The following is a 20,579-nucleotide window of genomic DNA, read 5'->3' as shown; positions in this document are numbered from 1 at the left end:
TGTCATCCTTATTCCCCCCTATAACCCACTGCCAGCTTCCAAACACCTGCATTGACAAAGCAGCTTATTCCAAAGTTGAGAGGACAAGGGTCTCCTCCCCACAAATGTGTTGTGGGGGGTAACGGGGTCTGTGGATGGATGCATATTGAAATATGGGACACTATAATAACAATAAAGATGCCACCCAAGGGGAATGATTATGTATTTCTTGTTATACCCCTTAGTGTGGATCCTCAGCGTTGTGTAAAAAGGCTGTTTGATCCTGTCTTCTCTTATCATCTCCTTCTTCCACAGACTCCAAAAAAAAAATATTATTTACAGAGCCTATAGAATCAGGCTGCACAGTTTGGTAAGTATTGCTATAGAGTTTTTTTTTTTCTTGGGAGGGTGCATGTGATCAGCACAGGGCCAATCAGCACTGTTCAGACAGAGGGTCAGGGGGCTTGAAGCCTGATAGGACAATCGTGGGAGAAATGAAAACTCCTCAGCCTCTTGCAATCTATTTATAGCAGAGCTTAGAGTAGGGTAGGAAGAAGCAGCACTGTGGCCAATCTGTTCATGTGTTTACACTGAGCATGCTGATAGGAGGAGAAAGCAGTGACAGAGAAGTTAGGTTATCATTCTGCTCCTACTACTTCGCTGTCTAGTTACAGGCTGGGTGCAGGAAGGAGACCTGAAAGAAACCAAGGCACCTGCCCTGCTAGATATAAAAATGTGAAGGGTATTGGCGCTACTTCTAATATGTTGGTGTAGTAGACACTAGTAAGCAATGGCGTTCTGTTAAATGGGTGTGGAGATGGTGTACATATAACACCACTCTATGGCATATACAAAACACTCTATGGCATATATAAAAAGTTCAATAAAGTGCTCGCGTGCTCAGTGCCACAATAAATAAATGATAGTGAACTACTATTATGGTAAGATATAAATAAATAAATATAAAGTGCTGTTTTATATACTTGTGAAGCAGTGAATATCTACTAATTAGAAGGTGCAAATACACTATAGATAATTATATATATAATATCAGATGAAGATATAATTATATCAATTATAAAATTATAACAAATAAATGTATATATTGTGATATTTCATTCAAATACGTATATTAAAAAAATAAAAAATTAATAGAAGGTGCTGGTTCAAAAATAGTCCAAAATAAATAAATAGTTTGTGATCTTTACAAAGTGCTGATGTTGTTCCCAATCAATAAGGGTAAAAAAGGAAGCTAAAAATGTAGGTGAGACAGTGATATTTGTGCTAATTTCTTACTTGGCTGTGCTCTGTGCGGTGATGCAGTGCCCCTATAAGAATTGCACTCACCGCAATGCTTTCCCCTTAAAAGGGGTAGCAGGCTCTGCACAGCAATACAGATGGTCCAGGAGATCCTGCAGATATGCTTTTACTGGTTCCAGTCCGGCTATGTCTCTGGCACTGGTCCTGGTGTGTGTAGGTGTCTCCACGCTAACCCTCTGGTTTGATGTTTCTGAGGTGCTCATACTTTGTTCATATGTTGCCCCAAAAGAAGAGTAAACCGACCATAGTGTAGTAATTGATAATATATTTAATAAAATTAAAATATCCACTCACAGTATTGGATCGGTATATGCAGCAAACTTGCTCGGTAGGCACTCGGACCGGATGTCTGGGTATTGGTGCGTTCCACGAGATGGAACCACACTCAGCGGAAGTGACGAAGTGACGCGCGGTCCAGTTCAACGCGTTTCGTCAGCATTGACGTCATCAGGAGCTACCTGCCCTGCTAGACAAAGCTGTGAAAATCTCAGAACTGGATGGACAGAAATATAAATCCTTCGGCAGAACAAAAATGCTCTCTAATATGAATTGTATAAGTGCATGTAGCTGTTTTTCATGGAGTTCAACTTAAAGTGAGACACAGCCAGACACAGCCAGGCAACTTGCATTTAGGATAGAGTCACTTTAAACTTGTAAGCTTTATTAGGCTTATTCATAAACAATATTCCCTCAAGTGGCTAATCTGTAAATCTCTGTATTTAATGCAACAATACAAATAGGAAGAAAAATCTTGTAACAATGTCAAAAAAAGGTCATAATAAAATAAGGTACAAAAGGTAAAGGGCACACAAATAACTAAAAAATGCGCTGACTGAAATTCACTGTACTGTGCAGAGAAATTGCATAGACTTAAGCACGGTTTGCACACGTATTTTACATGCACTATGAGATTTAGTCCCGGTTCTCACATATGCAATGCGGGAACCCTGCGAATCCACTGCGGGTTCCCGCATCGCATTCAACTCGCAGGCAGTTCACACTGCCAAATGTGAATGGCTGGGAGTGTCAATACAAAGTTAACGACACCCCCAGATCAGTTCGCATATTGCAGTGCGAACTGTCAGTTCGGACATGAATCCGATCGCATAGGTGTGAACATTCATGCGATCCGATTCTGGTGCGGGCCCAAAAAACTTTCCTGTGCTAGTTGTGTCTCCGAATGTGATGTGAATTCATCCATAAAATCTGTATGGCTGAATTCGCATCGCACAGACACTGCATGTGATTTGCAGAAAAGTGCGCTGCGAATCACATGCAATGTCTGTCATCGCATATATGTGAGCTGGCACCTAATAAACCATGAAAATATCATCCCTGGGGATCAATGACCCAGTGATCCAGGTTAAAAACCAGAATCAGTCATACCCTGTATGTACTGTACAGGGTTACATAATTTGGGTTATCTTGGATTGTTGAAGTGAAATCTGTCCAGCTGACAGCTAAATTAGCCATCTGGTTATTAACAGCACGATTAGTGGGAACATGGCATCACCAGCTTGGGTGTGATTAATAATCAAATGAATTAAAATGTGTTTTTCCCTTTTATGAAGAGCAAATGCACTGCAATTTATTCTAAGTGCCTGCAACAAGACTCAGTAATATTAAGTAATGTAGCAATTTTGTGAAAAAATTTGCAAAGTTTGTGTGCAGAAATGTTGTTTTTCTGCTCTAAAAATGTGAGTCTCTGCAAGGGCACACATAAAACAAATGTTTTGTGCCCTGTTCACACTATAATGCATTTTTCCTCAAGGGATCTAAGCTGTGCTGAAGTCTCTGATTCTCTGTTTCTATGCATAATGGCTGAACTATGGAGAGTGCAAAATCTGGTGTAGCTGTGCATAGAAACCAATGGATTGGCTACTATGCACAGCTGCACCAGATTCTGAGTGCTCCAGTTTGGGTATATCACCCTCTTTGTGACATTTTTGAGATTCAGCCTAAGATCTTTTTGTTAGATTCAGCCACCATAGTTGGTGGTATTGAGAGCTACTGAGCTGCAGATGCAGCCATCTTTTCTGGTCCCTGAAGAGGGCAGTTACAGTAACACAACCAATCAAAGGGTCTGAAGTGCTAAAATGCTTTATGATGGTACATTTTAGAGATCGACCGATTATCAGCAACATCGATATATCGGTTGCCGATATGCACTTTCCCGGATATATCTGTATCCGCGTTTGGATTTACCGATATTGCCGATATTTTTGTGATGCCATTCCGTATGTTGCGCGCTCACGTTCTGCCCTCTAACACTGCCTCTCACGCCAGTGCAGCCCATACGTGATGCCATTTCACCGCGCGCTGCACTTAAGACCGCCTCACACGTCTCCCACAGCCTTGTGCTACAGCCACTTGCCACCATGTTTTCCTGTAAGCCAGCCACCCACAACAGGGTGACACCAAGCAAGCCAACCAGGCAGCACAGAGACGTTCCTGCAAGCCAGCCACCCATAACAGGGTGACACCAAGCCAGCCAGCCACCACAGTGATCCTGAAAGCCAGCCACCCATAACAGGTAGACACCAAGCCAGCCACCCACCACAGTGTTCCTGCAAGCCAGCCACCCATAACAGGGTGACACCAAGCCAGCCAGCCAGCCACCACAGTGTTCCTGCAAGCCAGCCACCCATAACAGGGTGACACCAAGCCAGCCACCCATCACAGTGTTCCTGCAAGCCAGCCACCCATAACAGGGTGACACCAAGCCAGCCGGCCACCACAGTGTTTCTGCAAGCCAGCCACCCATAACAGGATGACACCAAGCAAGCCAACCAGGCACCACAAAGACTGTTCCTGAAAGCCAGCCACACATAACAGAGTGACACCAAGCAAGCCAACCAGGCAGAACAGAGACTGTTCCTGAAAGCCAGCCACCCATAACAGGGTGACAATAAGCCAGCCAGCCACCACAGTGTTCTTGCAAGCCAGCCACCCATAACAGGGTGACACCAAGCCATCCAACCAGCCACCACAGACTGTTCCTGAAAGCCAGCCACCAATTACAAGGTGACACCAGTCACCAAGCCAGCCAGCCAGCCATAAAAGGGTAACACCAAGCCAGCCAACCAGCCATCACAGACTGTTCCTGAAAGCCAGCCACCAATAACAAGGTGACACCAGTCACCAAGCCAACTAGCCACCCATAACAGGGTGACACCAAGCCAGCCAGCCTAAATAAGTGTTCCTGCAAGCCAGCCACCCATAACAGAGTGACACCAAGCCAGCCAGCCAATGCCACCACAGTGTTCCTGCAAGCCAGCCACCCAGAACAAGAGTGACGCCAGCCAGCCAGCCACCACAGTGTTCTGGCAAGCAAGCCACCCACAACAGGGTGACACCAAGCCAGCCACACTGCCAGGCTTCAGCCACTAACCCACAACAGGGTGCCAGCATCAGCAGCAACTTCAGCTTCAGTAAGCCATTTCTTTAATCTTTTTTGTGTCTTTCAAGTTGAAATGGAGATGGATGAGGAGAGAAAGAGTAAAAGTGTGGTCTGGGACTATTTCTTGTCTCAACCATCTCCAGGAAAAGCACACACATGTAAAAACAACATAAGCATGGGATCAGTAACTGCAAAAAACAGAAATACGTCAAATCTTTGGGCCCATCTAAGAGTTCATCATATTGAATTGTATCATGCAGCACAGAAAAAAACAAAATGAATATCAATGTGATTTTGATTCAATACCTCCTCCACTATCCCAGGCAACAATAACAGATATGTTTGTGAAAAAAACAAATGTCACTGTCTAGATTCAGATGGAAGATCCCAACTGCTGGACAGAGTAATCACAGAGATGATTGTCACTGATAACCAGTCATTTACAATGGTGTCTGACTCAGGATTTAAGCGGTTGATGTCCATGCTTGAGCCAAGCTACATACTGAAGAGTGAGCAGTATTATCGAACCGAAATGCTGGCAAAGCTACACCAAAAGGTCGTTGACAAAGTAAAGGCTATGCTGCAACCAGAGAATGCTGGCAACTCACTCTCATTCACGACAGACTGCTGGTCACAAACGGAGTCAGAGTCACTGCTGATTCTTACATGCCACTTCATTGACGGCGGATGGACAAAAAGGCAATTGGTGTTGAATACAAAAGTGATGCAAGGATCACACACAGCTGAGTACAGTAGAGAAATGTTTGTAGGCATGCTTGAAGAATGGGGAATCAACCAAGACAGAGTGATGCTTGCGCAACTTGGAGACAGTGGGGCAAACATGCCTCAAGGAATGAGGCTTGCTAATACGTCAGACCTCTGTGTCATCATGGCACACAACACCCTCCAACTTTCAAATGTTGGTCTGTCAAACCAAAGAGCTTTTATTGATATAGGTTTTGAGAAGCATGAAGAGATTAAAAATGTTGTGCTTGCAAGTCTTTTGAATCCTCGATACAAGAACCATATTTTCTCTTCTGATGATGTATTGACTAAGGCGTAACAATGGCTGACAGAAGACATTCAACAGGAGGTGCAGGTCGTTCCTGCTGAAAAGACAAGTCCAGAACACTATTTTTATGAAGAGCAGCATGCTGCAAAAACAGACGAATGTCCAAAAATACGTCAACGAACAGAAGAGAATCTTCTTCATCGCAGTCGAATTTATCAGGACATTTTTAGTGTTTTATTGGGGCCTCATGCGGAGGATTCAATTTTTTCTGAATTTGCAACTATGAGCCCGGATGATGAACTTCATCTCTATTTGAAAGAAGCAGTAATTGACAGAAGAAGTCATCCTCTTCAGTGGTGGAGAGAAAATGAGGCACACTGCAAAAGACTTACTTCCCATGCTAGAAGATACCTCTCTCTCTCTCTCTGCTCCTCTGTCCTCCTCTCCTCCTGAGCATGTTTATGAAGTGGCAGCATTGTATGAACAAAACAGAAGACCTTTAACAGGTGCCATGGACATGCTGAAATGTTCTGCTTTCTGCAGTATAATATTGTTCTACTTAACTGGGAGTATTGAAAAGAGTAGTGTCCACTCCAGTGACTCCACTCCAATCCACTGTCTAGCTGTTGCCTACTGTTTTTTTCTAGCAGTTTTGCACTGACTGCTGTAGTTGCAGTGAGTGCCCTACTGCTAAGAGTCCAATCCAATCCAATGTGTAGCTGTTGCCTAGCTGTTTTTTCTAGCAGTTTTGCACTGACTGCTGTAGTTTCAGTGAGTGCCCTACTGCTAAGAGTCCAATCCAATCCAATGTGTATCTGTTGCCAAGCTTTTTTTCTAGCAGTTTTGCACTGACTGCTGTAGTTGCAGCGAGTGCCCTACTGCAGAGGTCGTCCACTGACTCCAATCGAATCCACTGTCTAGCTGTCACCTAGCTTTTTTTCTAGCAGTTTTACACTGACGTCAATAGCTGCAGTGAGTGCCATACTGCAGAGGTAGTCCACTGACTCCAATCCACTGTCTTGCTGTTGCCTAGCTGTTTTTTCTAGCAGTTTTGCACTGACTGCTGTAGTTGCAGTGAGTGTCCTACTGCTAAGAGTCCAATCCACTGTCTAGCTGTTGCCTAGCTTTTTTTCTAGCAGTTTTGCACTGACTGCTGTAGTTTCAGTGAGTGCCCTATTGCAGAGGTATTCCACTGACTCCAATCCAATCCACTGTCTAGCTGTTGCCTAGCTTTTTTTCTAGCAGTTTTGCACTGACTGCTGTAGTTGCAGTGAGTGCCATACTGCAGAGGTAGTCCACTGACTCCAATCCACTGTCTTGCTGTTGCCTAGCTGTTGTTTCTAGCAGTTTTGCACTGACTGCTGTAGTTGCAGTGAGTGCCCTACAGCAGAGGTAGTCCACTGACTCCAATCCAATGTCTAGCTGTTGCCTAGCTTTTTTTCTAGCAGTTTTGCACTGTCTGCTGTAGTTGCAGTGAGTGCCCTACTGCAGACAAAGGTAATCCTCCACTGACTCCAGCCCAATCCACTGTGACGTGTAGCTGTTGCCTTGCTCTTTTTCTAGCAGTTTTGCACTGACTGCACTGCAGTAACATATTGCAGTGAGTGAGTCCACTACTGCAGCACTTTATTATGCATTAATGCACAATCAGATGATGTGAAATGCAAAGCAAATGTCCATGCAATTGAAGTTTTCCTATCAGTTTTTATGCAGTTATGGTGTGAAGAACGAGCACTTAATGTTAAAAATTTTAATAAATAAAGATTAACATGTTTGTTAAGATAGTGGGAAAATAGCCTAATAGTGAGGCTACCTATAGCGCTTGCTTATATGTATACACCTTAATACAAATTAAATAAAAAAATAAATGTATGTCTTGTGATAAAAATAGTGATGATTTGTAATAAAATTGCTAGTTGATGTGTACCATATAAAACACCTAATACCTTGATAAGAACTGTTACTAAATAATACACTTAATATTTCATACAATGGTGAAAATTCAGTATAAATAAATAAATAATTAATACTGAGATATAAAGTGCTTGTGGCTTATATGATCAAGTCCATAACATGTGACTGTAGTGATAAAGTTCAAAGTGGATCTCTTGTGCAAATGATGCTTATCCAACGCAAAAAAAGTGCAGGAGCTCAACGTGGAAATTTTCTGTTCACTTTGTGACAGTAGTGCAGCTCTGGTTCCTTTTCCACTGTGGTAAGATAAGGGTGGGTCACTTACCAGATGGAGTGGGTCTTGTATACCTTATAGCATCAAGACCAGTAATGCTTTAATAGCCTCCAGGCTAATGGGGGTCTCCTCATGGCTCTCCAAAACGTGGGATGGATGGGATGGTGGACTCCCTCCTCTCCTCTCACCTCATTAAATATGGGGCCAGTATATGAAGGAAGACAAAAGGTGCTCTGGATAGTGTAGTATATTTTTAAAACGTAAAATGTATTCCCATTCCATGGGTAAAAAAATCAGGGCAAATACAAATAAATAGCAGAAAACATAAAAAATATATATAGTTCCTAGGCCGTTGTGGGCCGTTTGTGACCGTGTGTGCTAGTAGCAAACCAGCTGCAGAGTGGTGAGCGGGGAATATCCAGCTTGCGTTCCACCTGCAATCGCACGTCACGCTGTGTGTTGTAAATCGTACACGATTCGTCACATCCGGTGATGTCTTCAGAGATCTCCGAAGACTACCTGAGTGTCTGGGAGTACCTATTACTACCTGAGTGTCTGGGAGTACCTATTACTAAATATATAATATTGCTGCGCCAAGTGAATAAATCAATCCTTAGAGATAAAAAAATATATAAAAATATATATATATATATATAAATATATTTTGTGACCAAATCTTATCAAAATCAATCTAAATCAATCCATAAACTGTGATGCCAAGTGATAAAATCAAAACGTATAGTCCCAATTCGCAGTGAAAAAAGTGACACAGTAGTAACTGAAACAATCTTCATCCGTGAACGTGATCAAAGGTGCTGCATGCTTCACTCCAAGTGCTCCTGGTGACTAGTGTAAGATTAGCAGCTCACCTTAGAGATAGACTCCTGAGAGTCAAATACACTCTGGGATAATCACAGTTGCCTGGTACGCCTTCCTATCACCGCCTTCAGATACTCTCTCCAGGTATATAAGGCATCCGGTGTGGAAATAAAAAGAGATCTAGTGCTCTCTGATTTATAAGGCTATTTATTTATACATAAAAGATGAAAATACACTTACAATTTCAAGCACTTAAAGTAGTGCGGACTTTCTGAGCATCTAAACACTGCCTGTAGCCTCCGGGAATTGACGTGATGACGTGCAGGCTCCTCCCCCGTATGCGTTGCGTCATAGACTTCGTCAGCGGGATCATGTGGACAGATTACTGGGTGGGGCTGGGGAAGACCCAGCTGTCATGGTACATGTGGGTACCAATGACATAGGCAGAGGAAGATGGAGAGCCCTAAACGATTTCAGGGACTTAGGCGCTAAGTTGAGGAGTAGGACCTCCAAGGTAGTATTTTCAGAAATACTACCTGTACCTCGAGCTACACCAGAGAGGCAGCGGGAGATTAGGGAAGTTAGCAAGTGGCTGAGGAGCTGGTGTAGTAAGGAGGGTTTTGGGTTCCTGTAGAACTGGGCCGACTTCTCAGTCGGCCACCGGCTCTTTGGTAGGGATGGATTGCACCTAAATGGGGAGGGTGCAGCCATACTGGGTGAGAGGATGGCCATAAAGTTAGAGGAGCTTTTAAACTAGGTGATGGGGGGGAGGGTACAGATGTAGAATTAGCCAGCGGGGAGCAAGATTCAGAGAGCACAAATGGGGACATTAGTGGTAGGGTGTTTAGAGTACCTAAATCCAAGTTGGGTATGGGGAAAAAATCACAAGAGCAGCCTATAAACAACATCAAACGAGGATATATGCAACCAGTCAAAATTACGAGGTTTGTATACCAATGCCAGAAGCCTGGCTAACAAGATGGGAGAGCTGGAGCTGCTGATGTTTGAGGAGGACTTAGATTTTGTGGGGATAACAGAGACTTGGTTCGACAACTCTCATGACTGGATGGCGACCATTCAAGGGTACTCCCCTGAAGGTAAAGGGGGAGGGGTAAGTCTGTATATTAAAAAGGGGGAGGGGTATGTCTGTATATTAAGAACAGTGTACAGGTAAATATGAGGGATGATATTAATAATGGAGCTATGGACGAGGCAGAATCCCTATGGGTAGAACTTAAAGGGGAAGGCACTATAGGGAGGGTAATATTGGGCATATGTTATAGGCCCCCCAGCCAGAGGGAGGAGGGTGGGAGGCGGACCTCCTTTTACAGATAGGATTGGCAGCAAGGATGGGAAATGTCATTATAATGGGGGACTTTAATTATCCAGATATAGACTGGGCAGAAGGAACACGCATTCAGCCAAGGCTCGGCAGTTCCAAAATGTTTTGCAGGACAATTTCATGGGTCAGATGGTGAATGCACTGACAAGAAAATATACGGTACTTGACCTACTGGTTACCAACAATTCAGACCTGCTTACGGATATAGAAATACGGGGCAACTTAGGAAACAGTGACCATAGGTCAATAAGTTTCAGTATTAATTATAGCAATTAGGGTAATATAAGGACACTGAATTTCAAAAGAGCCAATTTCCCAAAACTGCGCTCTCTGCTAGAAAATATCATATGGGATAGAACCCTGGGAACAAAGAACACGGAGGAAAAATGGGAGTGCTTCAAGAGCATACTAAACAAAGGGATTGGCCAGTGCATTCCAAAGGGAAATAAATTTAAAAGAGCAAAACTAAACCCTGGGTGGCTAAACTCCAACATAAAAATGCATATTAATACTAAAGAAGAGGCCTTCAAAAAATACAAGGCTGAGGGGTCATTGGCAGCATTCAAGCATTACAAAGAGTGTAATAAGAAATGTAAAGGCGAAATCAGGGCAGCTAAAATAGAACACGAGAGACATATAGCGGAAGAGAGTAAAAAGAACCACAAAAAATTCTTTAAGTATATAAACAGTAAGAAAGCGAGGCCAGAACACATTGGCCCCATAAAAGACGACGAAGGAAATTTGGCCACAGAGGACAGGGAAAAGGCGAAGGTGTTAAATAATTTCTTCTCTTCAGTCTTCACAAAGGAATCGGGGGGCTACACTAACCCAGCTTGTAATGCTAAACTAAATAATAAACCTCAGGAAGTACCCCCATGGCTAACAGAAGATAGACTTAGAACTACACTAGAGAAACTTAACATAAATAAATCACCGGGACCGGATGGCTTGCACCCGAGGGTTCTTAAAGAGCTCAGCCAGGTGATTGCCAGACCATTATTCTTGATCTTTAAGGATAGTCTACTGACGGGTATGGTGCCAGCTGATTGGAAAAAAGCCAATGTGGTACCAATATTTAAAAAAGGGCCGAGATATATCCCGGGTAATTATAGGCCGGTCAGCCTAACATCAGTATTCTGTAAGATTTTGGAGGGGATGTTAAGAGACTATATGCAAGACTTTAGTAATGAAAATGGTATTATTAGTAGTGATCAGCATGGATTCATGAAAAATCGTTCTTGCCAAACCAATCTATTAACCTTCTACGATGAAGTGAGCTGCCACCTAGATAAAGGTAAGCCTGTGGATGTGGAGTATCTTGACTTTGCAAAGGCCTTTAAAACTGTTCCCCACAAACGCTTACTGTACAAACTAAGGAATGTAGGTCTGGACCATAGGGTGAGTACCTGGATAGAGAACTGGCTTCAGGGGTGAGTCCAGAGGGTGGTGATTAATGGGGAGTACTTGGATTGGGCGGGTGTGGAAAGTGGGGTCCCTCAAGGTTCTGTCCTGGGACCAATCCTGTTTAATTTATTCATAAATGATCTAGAGGAGGATATCTAGTACAACCTCAGTATTTGCGGATGATACTAAACTAAGCATGCCAATATCTTCTATACAGGATGTGGAAACCTTACAAGCGGACCTGAACAAAATAATGGGGTGGGCAACTACATGACAGATGAGGTTTAATGTTGAGAAATGTAAAGTAATGCATTTGGGCATCAGAAACACAAAAGCAAGCTACTCACTGGGGGGGGGGCCCTCTGGGTGACTCTAGGATGGAAAAAGACCTGGGGGTACTGGTGGACAACAGGCTTGGCAGTGGCATGCAATAAAAAAGGGGATTCACTCCAGAAATAAAGAAATTATTCTACCACTCTACAAGACTCTGGCCGGCCACATCTGCAGTATGCTGTCCAGTTCTGGGCACCGGTCCTCAGGAAGGACGTGCTGGAACTGGAGAGAGTCCAGAGAAGTGCAACAAAAATAATTAGGGGAATGGAGGGCATCGGCTATAAGGAAAGACTACAACCACTGAACTTATTCTCTCTGGGGAAGAGAAGATTGAGGGGGGATATGATATCCATGTACAAATACTGTACTGGCGACCCTAGCATAAGGAACAAACTTTTTAGAGAAAGGGAATACAATAAGACACGTGGCCACTCACTAAAATTAGAGGAAAAACAGTTTAACCTTAAAATACGTAAGGGGTTCTTCACTGTAAGAGCAGTAAGAATGTGCAGTTCTCTTCCACAAGCAGTGGTATCAGCAGGGAGCATCGATAGTTTCAAAGGACTATTGGATGGGCACCTTGGAGACCACAACATACAAGGGTATACAATGTACGGTTAACAGCAAACACACACGCACATCATAGGTTGAACTGGATGGACTGGTGTCTTTTTTCAGCGTTACAAACTATGTAACTATGTAAAAATTGCTATCACATCCTATGTTCTTCAATATATTCCAATTTTTTATCCCTGATTGAAACCAACTGTAATACATCTAATATACTGCTCTAAGGTCCATTCTATTGATCTTTATACCTGATGGCTACCCTCCCATGTGCCGGTTAGCTATAGAGGACCATTGATCTCTCCCTCCATTTAACACTGCATGCTACAATTTATCCAATGGGATTTGTTTTTAATTCTGTAAATAGGGTTACCGCCTGGGTTACCGCTAGTATCAACAGCACATTTAAGCATGTTCTCCAAGTGTGAGCACTGAGACAAGGAACAGTCCAGTATCTTTGGGTTTTTTGTATTTATTTTGAACTTGGATGGGAGAAGGGATGAGTGGGATACTCCTCTGGCTCAACTATACACAATTTGAGTGGGACAACTGAAAAACGCCCGTTGGCGCTGCCTTTACGCTGATTAAATGCTGGTCAAGGCCGGTTGACGCTGGTTAACACTGACTTGCTGTCTGTTAATGCTGAACTGACTTCTGACACTTTCATGTGGCACAAAGTCCTAATTAAAGCTTCCTTGACCCCTCTTCACTGAGGTAGCTACTTGTAAGACTGCATTGCTTAACACTTCAGGGCCCGCACCGGCACCCTCTTTCACACACACTTATCTTCAGGGCATAATCACAGGCACCCCTTTCCAAGCCCTCTCTACTGGTTATCTGGCTCCTGGATCCCTCCAACCTTCTGGAGTGGTCCCCTATCCTAGGCAGACCCCTGGGCAATTTACACTACTCACGACACTGCTTTCCTGGAAACTTCTGCCCCAGCAGCTCCACTCGGTCCTCAGCACACTGGATCCCTCTCTGCAGCACAGCTCAACCTTCTGTCCTTCAGGCCAACTGCCAAGGACACCTTCTCTAGCGCCTACAGATGGAGAGACAGCCATCACCCTCCTCCTGGGACTCTGCTTCCCACCAAAGACACCCTGTCATGTGCTCCCCTCAGACTTATACCCCATCCCAGGATGCATTGCGGCAGATTCTGCCCTCTGGGATATATACAGGCCCTGGTGTGCTATTGGTTAGGTTTCCTCTACTGCCCAATAAGAGCCCTCATTGGACACAGTGGGGAGACTCCCCAAGCTCAACAGACACACCTGGGAACACATGGCAGCCTAGCTGAACAATCAGACCCCCTGATAAGCAGGCCGGGCCCCCCCTATAGGTTTTCCTAGCACCTACCTAGGAGGGTGCTACATCATGTATTAAAATTTGTTGGTCCTGAAGAAGCGGATTACCCGCAAAATGCATTGACCTTCTCAAGAGATTTAACACACCTACTGTTGTAATGTATTTTGTAGATAGCATTATGTGTGTTTTTTTTTATAATGTATGAAATAAAACAAAGTTTTTAAAATAATTTCTGATTCTATCCTTTTATACACAAAGTTATCATAGTGGTGTATTTAAAGTCCCAAACACAACTTTCACTTGCCTCCTACAAATTAAAAAAAGAGTCATGGATGTTCTTTGTGTAGGGACCCAGGGCACCAAGTGAGAGATGTAGAGTCTGAGACCTAGGGGCCTGCCATCAGTGACACTTATGGGGTAGATGAACATATATTTGCAAATATATGAAACATTGGCCTTTTTCATTATAACCTAAATTTTGGAAACAGGTAATAGCTAGATTCTTAGTGCTTGCTAATTGGATTACTTTTTAGGATTTTCTTTTTGGTTTTTTTTCATTTATTAATTTAGTCTTCATTGCCACAGTCTACTGTCATACTTTTTTTTTACAATTACTCTTTTTTTTTCAAATGGTCAATGGCTCCTCAAAATTACACAGAGACATCAGTTAATATTTATTTTATTTTTCTTGAAAGTGTCTAAGGCCCCTTTCACACTTGTGCAACTTGTCATGCAACTTTGGACATCAGAGTTGCACGACATGTCGTTCCCCATGTTTTCCAATGATAACCATTCATATATGCGCAACTTAAAGTTGCAGCAACTTCAAAGTAGTTCACGCACTACTTTGGTCTGACTTTCATGCAACTTCAGGGCCATAGACTTCAATGTTAACCCTCAGAAGTTGCATGAAAGTCATACCAAATTGTTATACAATGCAACTTGTGTGCAACAGTTGTCCATTAAAACTGGTCAAAGCCAAAGTCTTATCCATGTTGCACCCATCCAACGTTGTGTCAAAGATGTATCAAAGTTGCACCAAAGTTGCATCAAAGTTGCACTCCAAAGTCGGTGCAACTTTGGAGTCGTACAAGTGTGAAAGAGGCCTTACTGAAACTGCCCTAGAAATCTGTCCTGATGACCACTGTCCCTGGGACTAAAAGTGAGAGAAAAGGAAAATTCATTCACAGGGACTTTTATTTCAGTGACAGTCTAAGAGGTATTTTCCTCTCTTTGGAGAGATTTCCTATTGTGTTTACAGGACAAGAAATAAAGGGAAATCTGGGAAATAGATTGAACACAGAGGTTTCAAAATGAAAAAAAAAAAAAAGATTCAGCTCAAGATACATTTTATTATTTTAATTTTAAATTGCTGTTTTAAAAAGGAAGTAATTCATATAACTCAGGACTGCTTACCGCTTTTAATACTCAACTTCTAATACAATGCTCTAGCACTAACCTTAGTAGGTTGCTGGATTTTTAAACTGCATGTTAAAATTTATATACATATGTGCTTATTGTACAATTTTTTGCATACAGTATATTCATACATTGAGAAAAATTTAATTGTTTTGAGACCTAGTGCATTTTTCAGTGAAACACAGGTTCAGACCAGCCAATTTTCTTTCCATGCTGTCCCCAACCAAAACAGTTTCCTCGCTTACTGGTCCTGGCACAGCATCGGGCCTTGATTGCAAGGTACTCTAGCTGAATAATTCAACATGGAATTTACTGCTCAGTGCCTGCATGGTTTTTGGAATCAAGCAGTAGTTATTAGGAGGTATTTTCATGCTTGTTAAGCATATGTTATTTGTTTAATATCTGTAGCCAGGCCACATGTCAGTTGTTTGATGTTGTGGATGAATGTAAGGCTCTAGAGGGCTAAATGAGAAATGACACAGATTAGTGCATTCTGTCAGCACCAAATGCATCGCATTTTGGTCTTTTATACCCAGGGCGCTGATATCCTCACCTGGTACATCTGTGTGGGCCACATAAAATGAATTTCACATTTTGATGTTCTAAGCAGCCTTCACAGGCACAGCTAAGAAAGACATGTTGTTTAGTGTACCTCACAGCTACAACTGATGGATGCACAGAGACAGAGACAGAAACAACCAACCAGCAGATTGTCTAAACCCTCACTATTCTATCACAACTAAACAAAATGTTTTGGCTTTCCTCACTTTTTAATTCTGATGAGTAAAGGTGCTAAAATTATGCAGTCTAAATTTAGTAGGCTTCTGTACTGTATTGCAGTCAATTGCCATGTAATTTGTGTGTTGTTCAACCTCTTTATCACACTGTAGTATATACAGTTTGTGAAAGAGAACCGTGAGATCAGAAAAAGATTGGTGTTGACAATATAGAGTATTCTGATCTGCACTTTAAAAGCTGAAATTTCAGGACCCATAAGAATATAGGCATTTTGGAATATACAGAGATCTAGCGAGCCACCAAGTTGCAGAAGGTCCAAATTAGAAATTTGGTGTGTTTTAGCATTTGACTGTATTGAGGCATCAAGTCACATCAACTGTTTTGTTAGCTCTTAACCTGGGTATACTATTTTAGTAATAATTTAGGAGTTAAGGTGCCCTTAGATTTTTGAAGGCACTTAGATATTCAGATATGATCCAATTGCCTTCAGATACTCCTGTCTGAGAGGGAAGAGTAGCTGGATGCTACTACCTTGTCTTTAGGGGAATCAATAATTATCAGAGCAGGTTTGCTAGCCTAAAGTGTTCATATAGCAAGCTCGATCTATAAATGTGACTTTAGTCACCCATATTGGCCATGAATGGGCATATAGATAGAATAGTAACCCATACTTCTCCAGACTTACAGGCTAAAACGTTCTTACAGATGTTCAGCCCAACTGAGCAGCCTACTTTTTAAATGTTTAATTTAGGTCTTTGGAGAAAAACTGAAAATGTCTCATATACGTAGATTATGTACACTTTTGTAATGCTACATTTGCATTGCTGTGCATTCTCTTTTTTTTTTCTCTACTTATGATTCTTCCTTTCTTCTTTGTAATTTATTTCAGGATATTCTCAGTGGGAGTTTTGAAATATTATGGAAAAGGCCTGGTCCAGAGATGGGCAGTCCTAAAGAGCTTCAAAGATTACAGTTGTCGAGACCTGATGGTGCCAGTGAGAATGTTCCTCTGCGTTCTCCTATATCTTCAAGGATCTGGCAGGCCGAAGATCCTTCACATAATTCAGGGTTCGATGGCGAGGATCTCTGCATGAGGAACTTCTGTGTCAGCGTACATGGAGACCATGAATTTCCAGAAGGCAGCTTCAGCTTTGACACTGACGCAGATAGTATCTTACAGGTGCATAAAGACATTTCTGTAGATGCTGAAATCACATATTCTTTCCATGAAGGCAGGGAAGACCAGACTTCTTCAAGACAAGTAGACTTAAACAAGTCTGATATCAATGTACAAGAGTCATTTATACAGAACCCAAGTATTACTGTGTCAAGTGTAATGGGAACAACTGAAAAAGATGTCTGCTACGCTGAAAATATTGGGGATTACAAAGGGCAAGCTATAAATGATCCCATTGTGACAGAGGCAAGACATTCTTTAGAAACAAACACAGATATTGTTCCTGGAGATTGTAGAACTCAAGGAGATACATTAGCAAAGATTTCCCTACAAAACGATAAGAAAGAAACGATTGAAGAATCAGAATTGGGGAAAGTCACAAACATCACTGCTAAGGAACAAAAAAAAGAAACCCAAGAAGAAGGGTCAGTGGAATATAAGGAGTTTTCCAATGGGGAACTAAGTGGAAAAACACAAATATCTGGCACAATGCTGTCAAACAGACAGGATGATACACAAGAAAAACAGTACAGATCTATTGCTGTTAGCCCAATTGTTCCACCTGATGGACAATCCTCTTTCAATTTTAAAACAATTGCTCCACGGCCAAGTGGTGAAAATACATATGACGTAAGAACTGACGATAAGGTGACCGACAAAAAAGGGGATCTACCAAAAACATTTTCCTTTGAGCTCACCCCTCCTAATCATGATGGTGAAACGGAAATAAAGTATAGGTCTGTAGCTGTAAGCCCTATTATTCCACCAGGTGACTCATCATCTTTCATATTTCAGACAGATCATGGTGCACAACCTCAAAGAGATCCAAAGGCATCTGCTACAATGCAAATAACAGATGCTGGAAAAACTGATACCCTTCAAAGAATTTGTTCACCAGAACACATCAATCACAGTGCTTTTGGAGTGGAATATAAATCAGTAGCTGTGAGTCCCATTATTATACAGGAGGGATCTTCATTTACATTTTATCCATTAAGAACTGATTGTGGTAGCACAGTGGGAGGTCAAGTAACAAATAAAACATGTTCTATTGAACTGGAACCTCCCAGTCAGGATGTTGGGACTCAGGCCAGAGCAGAGTGTGTGTCAGTTGCAGTTAGCCCAATTATCCCACCAGGTGATACTTCCTCATTTTTATTTCAATCATTACAACAAATTGGAGACAAAATACCAGACAAGCAAGCCACTTGTGCAAAATGTGCACACAATGATGATGCAAGCACACAGGCTGGCACTAGTGTGCAATGTGTATCGGTGGCTGTCAGTCCAATTGTGCTTCCAGGTGGACCATCCTCTTTCACTTTCTCATCTGAAAAGACAGCTCTTTCACCTGTGGCAGAGCACAACAAAGACGAGAAGACAAAAGATGCAGATAATCTCCCAAAAACATATTCGTTTGAGCTCCTGCCTCCAGATGAAGCTGCCAGAACTACACCAAGAGTAGAATATAGATCCATAGCAGTGAGCCCGATAATACCACCTGATGAAGTTTCTTTTACTTTTCAAAAAAAAGAAGAAACTTTTACATCCAAAGGAAATGAGAAAAAAGAAGATTCAGGTTGTGTGGATGTGCTACCTAAAACATATTCATTTGAAATAACGCCCCCTGATGATGATCCAGGCACACAAGCTGAACACAAAGTGGAGTATGTGTCTGTGGCTGTCAGTCCTTTTGTTTTTTTGCAGGATACTTCATCATTTCCCTTTCAGGAAGAACAAATGACCAAGCAACATGACCAGACCCAAAAACAAGGCCCTTGCAATACTGAACTTCCAAAGACATCATTAGTAACAAAATCACAATACCATGATGTAGGAACTCAAGCTGATATTATGGTACAGTGTTCATCAATAGCTATAAGTCCCATGATTCCACTGGATGGATCAAGTTCATTTGTATTCCAAATGGATGGGGTAAACCAAGCCTCATCAATGCAAACGCAGCTGTTAGAAAAGCCAGCTACGAAAGATGCTGAGATGCAAGTGTCCTTTCCAGTAGAAACCAGATCAATTGCAACTGACCCCATGACACCAAGAGTTAAATCACCGAGAGCTTCTTATCCTGAAGTTCATGTGAAAGAAGTAAAATCAGATCACCCAGAGCCAGTGCGGGAAGTCAGCTGGGATGAAAAAGGGATGACCTGGGAAGTATATGGAGCTTCAATGGAAGTTGAGGTTTTAGGCATGGCTATACAAAAGCACTTGGAAAAACAGATTGAGGAACATGGGAGGCGAGAGAAGGTGATGACACCTCAAAATACTCGAGTTAGTTCTGTTAGAGGTCCCGTGGTAAAGAATGAAAGCAAACGACAGCCTGGTGCTTTCCGCAGCTTTTTCCACAGGCGGCCCCGTTGCTGCTCTCGTGCTGCCCCTGCTGTTGAATAAAATAATAAGAGTTTAGCCATTTTAAGCCTTTTTAACAAGCATACAGATGATGACTGACAAACAGAAGTTAATGAATAGCTCACAAGGAGGTCACAACATACTGTATAAAATGATTTAGATGAAGGAACAGTTCTTGTTTCAGAAGTCAGTAACAGGCTTAAGAATGCTACAATCCATTGTGAAGATTGTTAAAGCTACATAAGGAATGAAGTTTGATAATTACAGAAATTGGAATGTTCAACATGTTACAGGATGTGCTTTTATTTTCAGCACTTTTTACTATTATAATTACAGTATGTTGCGCACAATAAATAAATGATCCTCTACACTTGGTGAACATGACACATGTTAAGATTTACTACATACATTTTTTAAATAATTTCCAGATCAATTTGTCATTTTATCGCTTCAAAAAAGGTGTTCATATATCTTGTTTAATGGTGGTAATTCACCACTTGATGATAAGCCAGTGCAAACCAATATTTTCTTCTTTAGTATTGATTTCTTATTTCATTACAGTCTGACTCTGTGGGGAAAAGATGACAGCACATGCTATACTTGGTCTTTAAATCTTTATATATTATTTTGGCATCCAGATGCTTATTATTCTAAAACCCATCTTGCTGTAGTAAAAGCACCAAAAATTTTCCATTTCACAGTTACAAGATGATTTCTACATCACATGATAAGTACAATGCATGGGGCGTTTGTGTGTATGGTATGTGTTTTAAGGGCAAGGAGATGACAGGAGGCTGCAGCCTCCGATTTTACAGTTATCTCCAGCTATAGCACTGACAGGTGCTCTGGTGAGTCACAAATACTTAATAAGAGCTCAGTTATGGAAATAGATTATAAAATGCCTTTCATGAAATGTCAGATCAAAGTAGCTATACAATATGACACAAGCAGTAGTAGGTGGTTGTCTGATAGAAACCTTTCTACAAAGGATTATCGCATTGAATAGTCAAACTAACCAAATACTGGTGAATTTGATCTCAAATCAATTGTTTATTGCGATAACGCTGTGCTTTTTTTTTTTTGGTGTGCGTACAAGTACATTTTTAATTTACCTTCAGAAAACAGAGTGTTTTTTTTTCATCTAGCTGCAGATGTATTCTTTTTATGTTGGCTCATTAGTGAAAATATGGAGACTGTCCTCCTTCTAAA

General features: G+C 41.8%; 1 protein-coding gene across 2 annotated transcripts in view; it reads left to right on the top strand.

Annotated features, from left to right (window-relative positions):
- Positions 1-19,490, top strand: part of GPRIN1 (G protein regulated inducer of neurite outgrowth 1) — a 134,388-nt gene extending 114,898 nt beyond the window's left edge. For both annotated transcript variants that reach the window (XM_082256611.1, XM_082256612.1), the window contains exon 2: positions 16,719-19,490. In XM_082256611.1, the coding sequence (XP_082112737.1) occupies positions 16,770-19,412 (2,643 nt within the window). In that variant the 5' untranslated portion in view covers positions 16,719-16,769 and the 3' untranslated portion in view covers positions 19,413-19,490. The remainder of the gene's footprint in view (positions 1-16,718) is intronic.
- The last annotated feature ends 1,089 nt before the right edge of the window (positions 19,491-20,579 follow it).

This window comes from Pelophylax lessonae, assembly GCF_965119305.1.
Source record: "Pelophylax lessonae genome assembly, chromosome: 4".
In the NCBI taxonomy this organism is placed as follows: Eukaryota; Metazoa; Chordata; class Amphibia; order Anura; family Ranidae; genus Pelophylax; species Pelophylax lessonae.
This window is presented reverse-complemented; position numbering and strand designations above follow the sequence as displayed.